Source organism: Halichoerus grypus, chromosome X, assembly GCF_964656455.1.
Source record: "Halichoerus grypus chromosome X, mHalGry1.hap1.1, whole genome shotgun sequence".
Lineage (NCBI taxonomy): Eukaryota > Metazoa > Chordata > Mammalia > Carnivora > Phocidae > Halichoerus > Halichoerus grypus.
Window position 1 is genome coordinate 114806091 of NC_135727.1, and position 12208 is coordinate 114818298.

General features: G+C 33.5%; 1 protein-coding gene across 5 annotated transcripts in view; it reads right to left on the reverse strand.

Annotated features, from left to right (window-relative positions):
* CNKSR2 (connector enhancer of kinase suppressor of Ras 2) overlaps positions 1-12208 on the reverse strand; it is a 267319-nt gene that overhangs the window by 131087 nt on the left and 124024 nt on the right. For all 5 annotated transcript variants that reach the window (XM_078064918.1, XM_078064917.1, XM_078064916.1 and 2 more), the window contains exons 7-8: positions 6043-6102; positions 3004-3072 (exon numbers count right to left, since the gene is read on the reverse strand). In XM_078064918.1, coding sequence (XP_077921044.1) covers positions 3004-3072; positions 6043-6102 — 129 coding nt within the window. The remainder of the gene's footprint in view (positions 1-3003; positions 3073-6042; positions 6103-12208) is intronic.

Here is a 12208-nt window from a genome sequence, read left to right on the forward strand (position 1 = left end):
AAAATACTAACTGGGCTAATAACAATCAAAACATAAGATTGAACATTACTCTTCATTATTGAATCTAAATTGGTATAGAACAATATTGGCAATTATCTTGCTATTCTGGTCAATTAATTACTGGATTAAAAAATAATATTAAATAAGTATTTCAAATGTATTAGGCCACTCCTTAATGTAATTATTATATCATAACCAACCCCTAATGTCTCTGGTAATTAATGGAGGGACAGAAGGGGCAATTGTAGACTACAAATAATTTATACTTGTTTCAACTCATTTATCTACCTACCAAACCTTTTATAGTAACAAAACCCAGATAATTTCCATTTCATCACCTCTGTATATTGTCTAGTAAGAAGTTAAAAGCACTGTACAGACCACAAAGGAGGCAACAGCAAGAAATAGAGAGCAGACTAGGCTGCATTTAATAAAATGAGCCATTCTTACACAAATAGGCCTCTCATTTTAACACAAAGAAGACAATCTGGTAATTGATCACATTATTAAGGAAGGCTACTTTTAGGGAATTCAACATATTCTCCTGTCAGAGAATGTCTCTGTTATCATCCAAAATCAATTTGTAGGTTCTAGTAGCATTCTGCCAAGACACCAGACTCCAATTGGCCCAAGAGTTGTTGTAGGTAAAAGGGAGGAAGGTAGGTTGGAAAGTTAATTTTTATTGAGCTCTTAATGTGTGCCTGGCATTGTGATAGGTGTTTTACATATATATCTGAAGGAAAGGAGTGAGGAAGTAGCAATAAAGTTAAATTTCTAACCCATTTCTAATTTCACTCCAGCTGATTCACTGCCCTAGTTATGTAAATTCTCACTTCCTTTCCTCTTCTCTTACCCTTGGCCTCCCTCCCCCTTAATCTCTCACTGAATCCTGAGTTTTACTTACATGATCATTAGAATTCTTCTCCTTTTGCTTGATAATTGTATAATTTGAGTTTGGGGAGGTAGTATAATAAAACTGAAGGCCTTGGAGTCAGAGAGCTTTGAGTTGCAGGCGAGTTAATCATTCTGAGTCTCAATTTCCACATACACCTTTTTTGTCTAATTATTTTAAGTAGTAAATGACATAAAATATGTAAAGTACTTAACATGATGCTTGGCACACTGTAAGAACTCAGTAAACGTTGGCTATGGTTATTATTATTATAAAAAGGTAAACTGATGCTTAGTTACTATGATTCACTTAAAGCCAAAAGTCAATTTCAGAGCAAAAACTGGAAGCAAGTCCCCCCAACCATCATTCTGTGTCACTTTCAGTATTTTAGAATATTCCTGTGATGCAAAGATGTATTTACACATTCTCACAGTATTTATGTATCATCAATCTATATAGATTTTATTAGTTCACTTGTAGTCCCTTAAAGACTTTCATATTTGTTTGGTCAACATCAAAATCTTTGCCCCACAAAGAGTATCCTTTAAACAATTTTATTTTTCATTAGAGACTAATTCCACCCACTTAGAATTGACCAACTGGAAATTGGTCCAACTATCGAACAGATGTCATATTTGTTCAGGTCACATTGCAAAAATGGAGGCAGCATGAACATTACAAGAGGGAGAAGCTGCCTGTCTACTGAAGCAGCTGCTTTATCCCACTGCCCAAATCCTCATCCTAGGGGACAAGAAACTTAAGTTAGGACAAACACTTTGTATAGTTTCTAGTAATGACAACTTTCTCATTATCAAAACTGTCATAGTGTGGAAAGGCTTTGCTGATGACCAGAATTCTGCATTAATTATTATTAACCTAACACCTATATGTTTAATTTTTTAAACTTTCATTAATTTTTATTCACTTAGTTAATGAACTCATTGAAGAAACAGTGTAATTTTAATTATCAGTGTTCAGGAGCCTCTCCACAATATCATAAAGTTGTCAGTTTACTCAAAGCCAAAAATGCAATGTCTTCTGCCTTCATACCAGAATCAGTGAGAAAGACTGGAGTTTTTCACACCAGTCTTCTTATCCCCAAAATATAGACTTTCCTTTTAATAGTTTCTTCTATGACTAGAACAGGCAAAAACAAATTTAGTTAAAAGGTACAATAGGAAATAATTATTCACTCTGAAGGATTAGTGAGCTATAAGTAGAATATTTACCAGAAAAAACCCCCACATTTTTTGCAAATGAAGTTTATTATATTAATAATCAGATTATTTTAACTTCATTTGTTTTAGAGAATATACTTTATTTTGGCAGATATAGAAGAAGAAAGTAAATCAACTGCGACAGAAAACAGCCCAAAGTGAAAATTATATGATGTTCATTTTCTAAAACTAACATTAAAGAAAACAGCCCTTGGAAGTCTACCTTAGACACAAAAATGCCACTGTCAAGATCTTAGCCTAGAAAGGGATTCATGAGGTTCACAGAGCAAGAAAATTTTATGAACTTATTTAGTTACATGCAACAGTTTTAAAACAAAAACTGTAGTCTTCTTTTGGGAAATGAAGAGCCAATTTGGCTATTAATTTTTAAATTTGTTTAAAAAATCAACATTTAAAATAAACCAATCTATTAGACACTTCAGTGAACAAATCAATGTTAAAGTAGATGAATGAACGTATGCCCTTACAAAACATACCTACTAGGAAATTCCATAGTTTGTAAAGTAAAACTTAAAAGTTTTATCCAGAAAAGGTTGAATTTGTGTGCATGATCACTTTAATTTTTAGCCCAAAATTATTATCTCAGGTCATGGGGTTTATGACATTATCCTGCACCTGTCTATATAGAAATGCGTATCTAACCTCAGCTAACACCAGTATTTCCAAGCCTGGTATTAAAACTATGGTTTTTTTTTAAAAACTATGCCTTATCTTCTGTCAAATAATTAAGAATATTGATTCAGCTATCTGAAAAAAGGCTATTCAATCATTTTGTACACAAACAGGTGTTTTTATTTCATTGATATCCTTTTAAAGCTTTAGCAGATCTTTATATTATTTCCTCCCACTGACTCATAAGGTAATTATACATACCACAGTCTGATGATTAACTTGAATCACTTCATCGCCAGCATGGATTTTCTTGCACCGATCTGCAGGTGACTAAATTTAACATAATGGAAATGATAAAGAACATAAATTTTATCACTCATTTCTTTTCCCTAAAATACTACAATAAGTTCACCTCTTTAGATCAAGAAATTATTTAATCTTGAAAAAATTAAACAAAAATGACTACTAGTATTTAATATACTGTTTGCGCTCTACAGATAACTAATAATAGAAAGTAGGATTTACTTTAAAAACTGATTTCCAGTTTATTTTTTATTCATTTCCAATTTCCAATTATTTCAAAACAAAGAAGTCTTGAAACAATATTAACCTCTATTCAACAAATTTTGAAATTCACAGAAGAATGATCTATCATAGGTCAGAATTCAAGGTAAGATAATATCCCAGAGAATTCCAGTTACTCAAATAATAACACAAGTATATTCTTAAGAGGGTAGTTCATCTAGGATATGAACTCAACCCTCAGAATGGTATCATAACAAGAAAACAATGTATTTTTCTTCACAGCACCTTTAGGAGGTAGGCATATTATCAAATCAGACAAGTACCATGCAACAATTCTGAAAAGTGTGTAAATCATTACTATAATAGGGCTGTAACTATACTCAGTCCCTGTGCTATCTGGCTTACAATTGATCTTTTTAAAGGAGAGTATAGAAGAAAAATATCAAGCCAATGGTTCTAATCATGGTATAAAAGAAAATGATAATTGGTATATAAAATTGAAAGAAACTGAAACAACTTCTTTCCCAGATAAGTAAAAAAGGGAATAAGTCATATAAATTATAGACTTTCAGTGTTAAATGGGACCCTAGAGATCATTTTGTCTAAACTTCTCATTTTACCTAAAAGAAAACTAAGAAACTAGGGCAGAGCAAAGCAAAATAACTTAACCACTTTAGTGAGCAGATTTACTAAGACTCAACAGAGATCTACTAATGATAAATGACTGAGGGTACCAAAAATAGTAAAACATTTTCAAGAATAAAGAATTAAATGATAAGCCATTAATATATGGTTCATATCTAAACTATTCATAGAATCAATCTTTCTTTGATCACTCACCCATTTATCAAATATTACTGAGTAATTAATATGAACAGTACATAGTACTCCACTTTTTTTATAGACCCCAGGCAATACAGAGATGCATTCCTATAAATTCTTCAAGATATAGTTCAAAATCATTTCTGTGATTATTTCTCTAGTTTCATTGGCAGCATTTATGATTCTTTCCTTTGTCTACACAAATTTCAGTACTTGTTTACACACATAAACCCCTAGTTGCATTCCTTAGGAACAGCAAACTAGTTTAGTTTAAAAATTCCTTCAATACCTAGCCCCATGCCTGGAACATAGCAGACATGAAACAAAAGTTTGTTACAAGAACAAATGAATAAATGAATGATTGGAGGAATGTACAAACAAATGAGAATGATGAATCAGTGATAGGAGTATCATTTACAGTATTTCACTGCTTTAAAAATTTTAATTGGTTGACAATATGCATATTACTGATATTTCTGACCCCGTATTTAATACCAAATGTGAAGTCAGTATAGCAATCCAACTGCAATGTACATTATGTATTTCACTATTCTCAAGAAACCAAGAGAAGTTAGTGGGAAAAAAGCAATAAATGATTAAAGTAGTAAGTGAATTACGTTAATTTTTTTTAAAAGAAAATGCCGGTAAAATATTGAGATCTAGGACTACTTGAGATTAACTAACTCCACCCCAGTCTTCTTTGAAGGAACACAGCATAAACATGTAATTTGTCAGAATTTCTAAAAGAAAAAAAAAATTCAAAGCTCAGCACCTGCTTAAGAGTAAGATGGAAGTCTGGGACAACCAAATGGAGGAATAATGATTTATTACACTATTCAAATCTATTTTAGTGATCATGTTCAGGCTCAACACAATCACTTCACATTTCTGTAGCTCTTTATTGCATAGCCGTTCACATTTATTAGCTTATTTTCACATCAACCTAGTGAGGTATGTAGTGCAGATAATATTTCCAGTTTACAGTTGAGGAAACTAAAGCAATGGCAGGGTAAGTGACTTGCCAAAAATTACACTGCCATTAAGATGCAGAACTAATTGTAGGTCCTAGGCCTAGGGACTGACCCACTGCTTGCAGTGGCTCTCAAACTTCAGCATGTCTTAGAATTACCTGTTAAAACAAAATCTCTTGGGGCACCTGGGTGGCTCAGTTGGTTGGGCATCTGCCTTTGGCTCGGGTCATGGTCCCAGCATCCTGGGTTTGAGCCCCACATCGGGCTCCCTGCTCAGTGGGGAGCCTGCTTCTCTCTCTCCCTCTGCTGCTCCCTCTGCTTGTGCTCTCTCTTGTGTACATGCTTTCTCTCTCAAATAAATAAATAAAATCTTTTAAAAAACCCCCCAAAATAAAAAACAAAATCTCTTATTAAGAAACAGGCTGGTCTCCAGAATTTCTGATTCAGTAGTTCTGGCGGGGGGGGGGGGGCAGGCAAGAATATGTATCTCTAACAAGTTGCCAAGGGAGGCTGATGCTGCTGATCCAGGGAGGGACCTCACTGTGAAAACCAGTGAGTTATACCATGCTGTCACCTCACTGAATTAAGCTGAATTATAATGCATATTCAGAAAGCGTGAATTATCTGATGTTTCTTTCTTACATAAGTTTCTTAATATAACTAAACTATTTGATAGATGGAAGTTGATTCTTTTAGATGTCACAGTAATTTGTCATAAACCAGAAAATACTTAACAAAGACAAATCTCTGGCTGTGAACAGAAAACATCTGATTTACTCTAAGTAAATAGTTACTCTAAACTAAATAAAATGATTGAAATTCTTCCCAAACCAGCACTTACTAACTCAATGTGTCCTTTTAGTTTTTTCCTCTTAATCTGTTCATGTCCTCAGAAGTCAACCTCAATTACGTTGAGATATAGAAGTTGTTTAACAATAAAAAGAAAAACACACCTTATAATCTGAAATGTTATAATACTTACATTTTCTGTAGTTCCAGTAATTACATGGAGGCCATCATATGTTGATTTAATATACATACCCTAGAAAAAGACAGCATCAAAAAAAAAAAAAATGAAGCGACTGGAATGTTTTCAAGTATATTACACAATCATTTACAAAAAAATTATCCTATCAAAATTGCCACATGCTCCATGAATCCATATTCAATAATGCCAACTTTAAACTAGTAAAAAATTCCTATCTGAATGTTCTGGTTTCTGAAGTTTGCCCGAAGAAGCCTATCATCAACTTAATCAAATAACTACTTGGTAAGTAAATTGCCTGTGAAACTTATAAAATGTAGCATGGTAATTCAATACTCTGAAGAAAGAACGCACCTCACTCCCCCAACAGTCCTTACTATTTGTTCTGTGGCAAAATAAAAGTAATAATGGGAAATTCAAATATTGGTTATTAGCATATTATATTTGATACATATTACACAACAAAAAGTAGGTTTCTACAGAGCCACTTCAACTACAACCAACTAGAGACAGAAGAGTGACAAAATATTGCTAATGTAAACTTTTTTCTCCATCTCTTTTGTGAAATCCTGTATTTCCTGCCTTTATTTTCATTGATGAAGTTTTAATAATTATATCCAACACTTCTATATCAATAATTAAGAAGTAATGTGTGGCAAGCCCTCCTCCTAATAAAAAGAGTTTGATTCCATTTCCCATTTAAATAAAGCCATTTTAGAAAATGCTTTATTACACTTTAAAGATTATCTAGAAATCCTGAAATTATGTCAGCTTTATGAGCAAACAAAAACTTTAAATTATGGACAGTGGGAGAACTTGAAAGGGAAAAAAATCACAAGAAAATATTCACATTGTAAATGTTAAAATATTTTCATTTAAGTAAAAAAAAAGATGGGAAAAAAAGAGATTTTTCTTCCTCTCTAAGGAAGATTGTTACTTTTCTCTTTGGGAAAAAATTACCCAAGTTTTACTTATACAAGTGCCTTGCATTTCAAAATATTGATTAAAAAATAAAAAAATATGAATTTTAATGAACTCGAAGTCTAAAATATAATGGACTTAACAATAACCAACAATATTATTTCAGAAAAGCATTAATTTTAGCACTTATATAGACAATTACTATAACGTTAATTTCCCATACCTTTAGGTTAATTATATATTTAGATAACTGAATGTATGTGTATTTCATTGGAAATAAGTAAGAAATAAAAACAAGAAGCAGTAAAGTTCATGGGATGGTACTATTAAAAAACTGGGTAGGCGTGAATTCTGAAGTCATTTCAGTAATGTCTTATGTCTAAAATGTTGGTGCCTGTTCCAAAAATGGATAAGCCTGGATCACTAACGTGAAGAAAATGAATGTGATTTAAAAGGTGTTCATTTACCTGTGAACTCTAGTATTTTAAATGCAACTTCATTATTTCATATAAAATAAATAACCTCAACAGAAGTACATATAGAAATTAATTAAGAAATTGGCTAGCTGTTGTTGCCTATGACCATGTGGTAATATTCAACCTTACACTGGTGCCAAGTGTACAGCATACTTACTTTTTAAGTTCATACTTATCCCATTATTTATGGGAGAGTAAATATAATGATGCTATTATAGAACTTAGAAGAGGACAAGATCTTTGTCATCATTTTCCTCCAGGAATTAACAAAATTACAACAGATTAATAAAGAATCTTAAAGTATATTTGTAAGAGCTAAACACTAAATTTTGTCTCAGTTTTTTTACACAGAAGGACTGTGAGAGAATAAAGTGGGAAAAGACAGGGAAAGAAACAGTATATATTACTTGGACATACAAAACAACCATCACTTATCATTCTCTATCACCATCATCATGGAAAGCTACTGGTTACAATGTACCAGGGACTGTTCTACTTCACAATAGCCAATGTGGTATAAACTATCATTACTCCTGTTTTACTTTTTTATTTTTTTAAAAATATTTTATCTATTTATTTGAGAGAGAGAGTGAGAGCACGAGAGGGGGGAGGGTCAGAGGGAGAAGCAGACTCCCTGCTGAGTGGGGAGCCTGATGCAGGACTGGATCCTGAAACTCCAGGATCATGACCTGAGCCGAAGACAGATGCTTAACCAACTGACCAACCCAGAGGCCCCTCATTACTTCTGTTTTAGAGATAAAGAAACTGAGGCACCGAGAAGCTGGGGAGTCTGCCCAAGGTGGTGAGGCCAGGTTTCAAGCCTAAGCAGTCTGACTCCAGACCACACTTTCAACCTCTAGGCTCCTGATTTATCGATTTATTAATAGGACAGTTGTGCACCTTCACTTTTCTTATTATAACATAATATTTGGCAACTGTAGGTATTAAAGTCAACTATTCACTGTTTAACATCTATGCTAAGACTGAGACCTCTTTAGCACACATGTACTATGTGCAATGTGGTTATAAAGAGTAACTGGGTCTCCTATTTTACAAATTTATTTTATTGCCCCATCTCCTCTGAAAATGGTAGGCAGAAGTTGATTATGTTTCTCTCTACATTTCTTTCAACACTGCGTATTACTGATTATGAATTCAGGTATTTGACAAGAGCTCTAAATAGTCTCATTAATGATTGGGTCATAGAGAAAGTCTAATATCCTAAAATAAATGTTTAGAAAAGGCAATATAGTCATAGAGATAATAAAAACTCATAGACATAATCTAGTTGTGTCTCTGGAAATAAAATTTGTCTGCAATTATTACACACACCAGGAACCTCAAAAGTGGCAACTGTAAGCTAAAGCAGGTATCTGTTATTTAAAGGAAGAAAATCTCATCATTATTTACATATAATTAAATGCTATATGACTTATATTAAAGTTAATTTTTTCAGATGGATAAAAATATTTTTAAAATGCTTAAATAAAGGAGGATCTAACTATGTATACAGAATTCAATTCTAGCAACCTCACAGAAGCAATTTTAAAACTGCCACAAAGAACGAAGATACTGTTTTATTCAATATTTTCAGTTTTAACCTTAATAAGCCACTTGTTGTAAATGCTTTTAATAATCAAAACTGACTTCATTCTTTTTATTTCCCTCTGGTAGTATTAATGAGAAAAATGGCCAAAAAAGTCAGGTACCCAAAGAAAGTAAAAGAAGCAAGTTGCTTGGATGAGGTTTCAAATTAATCACCTTCCAAATAATGAAGAGTCCACAGAACTACAGCTGATCACTTGTTCATCTCTGAGAAAGGGTCAAACAGCAGTACACGTAATTCAAATGGCTCTTTTTCTGGAACTGAGACAAATCTGGTCTTCCATTTCATCAAAACCTTTATTCTTCCTTCTTTCTTCTTCTTTTTTCTTTAAACAATTAATTAATTCTGGAGCTGACTTGAACAGCTCCCTCTTTCCTGCTTAGCTTGCCAAAATGACATTTGCTTCACTCGATCTCCAAATGTCAGTTAGCCAATGGGAGCCAAAGCAACCTCACAGTCAAGTCAATAAAATAAGGCATATTTAAGGATAATCCAAGTGTCTAATAGCAAAAGAGCTCTCTGAGGCCAAGAGGCTTCCCCAAGGATGTCCCCCCAAGCCCCTTCCTCTCTGTTCAACTCATCTCTTGGTTCTGATCTAGTTTTGATATGTTCCAATAGCTCTCATTCTCCCTCCTTTAATTTTCTGCTAATCATTGTTGTTTAAAAGCATTTTAGAAGCTAGTTGCATATTTTAATCATAACAAGTACATTTCCCATCATTCGTTATAATGCTTAGAACTCTCAAAACTAAGAAATCCTAGGGGATTTTACTAATTAGGTAGAAAGCTGATGAACAATCTATCCAGTTTATCAGTGGAAGAACCAAGCAATTACCTTTTGCCTATGAAAGATGTTGTTTTGAAACTCGCAGAAGACCTTCTGCAGATGTTTTAAGCTAATTAAACTTCCTTAAAGCTTGGTATTCTCCCACCTTTCTTTCTTTCCTTCATTTACCATTTAGACATTTCCTATGGCTAAGCACATGCTAAATGTTACCAAAATCCTCAGATCTATTTATTTCAAATGTGACTGACTAAACTTGCTTAATGTATCTGATTTTTAAAATGATTCCTTGAATAAATCATAAAAATTTCTATTCAGGCATCTCTTTAACATGAATCACAAGAAATAGTTTTTATTTCACTTTTTTAAAGATTTTATTTATTTATTTGACAGAGAGAGACACAGTGAGAGAGGGAACACAAGCAGGGGGAGTGGGAGAGGGAGAAGCAGGCTTCCCGCGGAGCAGGGAGCCCGATGCGGGGCTCAATCCCAGGACCCTGGGATCATGACCTGAGCCGAAGGCAGACGCTTAACCGACTGAGCCACTCAGGAGCCCTTTATTTCACTTTTCATTTATTTTCAAAATTTTGGATTTTTCTTTTCCTCCCTTGGAAATATTTTCCCAAAGAAGTGCTGCCAATTGTCCTTTAAAAATGATTTCTCTAGGTGGTTCCAGTTTTAAAGTTACCCTCCTAAACCTCTCACACTTCCCTTTGGCAATTCCAACTTTAAATGTGGGATAATGGAACAAGCTTTGTTAAGATGTACTTTATGGAGATATACCTGGACTTAACCCTGCCTCTATTGTATATTACCTATGTGACACAGGGCAAATTGGTGAAGATCTGTGACTCCATTTTCTCATTTGCAAAATAAGAAAGTATCTACTCTAAAGAGTTGTGAGAAAATACTTGACAAATGGTAAGCACTCAGGTATTTTCTTTTCCAGCTCTTTCTCAGACTAAGTGAATCTGGTTGTTAGCATTTTAAGATCACGACTGTTTCAAAGGCTGGACCCAGATCTACCTCTTCCAAATTCAAAAAATAAAAGACATGTCCAAGGCTATAACTTTCGTTAAAAACAAGTCAAGATTTCATAATGTCAATTATCACTGTACTGACTCACTTCATATGGTTACTATTTCCCATGATTTCAGTGGAAATTAGTGGGGGAAAAAAATCAGGCTCTTTTCTCCAAATCCTGTCCTTAGCACCACCGACTCATAGAGCTAGAGGAAGCCTCAAGGTTGATCTAGTCCACCCTCCCTTCCCGACCCCAACATTCTACACATGAAAATAGCAAGGCCAAGGAGGTTAAATTTACTCCTCCACCTCCTCAAGATCACACTCACAGCTATATTTTATGTAAGTGATTTGTATTCAGGTGTCCTGACTCCTAGTCTAATATAATATATATTAATTCTTAATTTCCCACTCTACAAATCATGCTGACACAGCTTCCTTTCCTTTATAACTATTGAAAAGGGAAATATAGAAAGGAAACTCTTCAATATTATAGGTTGAAAGATGCTTTAGATGAAACTGGACTGTGTAAAGATAACCAAAAGGAATAGTAAGAATTTAAAATTATAAATATTACTTCAAATAAGTTTATAAATGCTAAAAATAAGCTCTTAAAATTAAAATTAGATATTACACTTATAGGCTATGATGATGACATACTTGCTGGCTATGTCTGACATAATGATTTCCATCTTCCTAGGAAAACACTGATAAAAGCCACAAAAGCATGAAAAACTACAGTTACCAAAAAGTAATTTGCCAAGTATCAGCAGAAAAGTCACTTTATTGAATAGATGGCCTCACTCTGAAAATTCACTGTTAGGAATTGAAGAAAAGCCACATAAAAATTAAACTTGCTTAGAGGTCTTTAAGAATATTACCTGAATTATATTATTTCCAAGATTTCTATTTTCTAAAATATCAATAATTATATCCTAGGAAAATTCATCCACAGGGAGAAAGTAGAAACACTGCAGCACCAAACTAACAAGCCATAGTTGTGTAGTGGGTAAGATGTTCTCCAGCCAGTTTCTTGTTTTCTGTCTCTCGCTCTCATTAATATTAATTTTATATGCTTTCTTCCTAGAGGCCTACTAAAGAAAAAACTCTCCTTTGGGTTAAATTTAGAATCAATACAATTTTTAATCAAGTGAACAAAATATAGAAGATGATTATCTTTATTATTACATAATAAAAAATACATCTCCTAGATGTCAGCCTAGTTTTGGCAAAACCCACCTGCTTACTCACCCTTGTAAGAACGAATGTGAGTTATAAACAATATCGGGTTTGTCTAGCTTACACAACCTAAGGGAAAAGAGTCCTATTAAAACCACAACAAACCAAAGCAAAA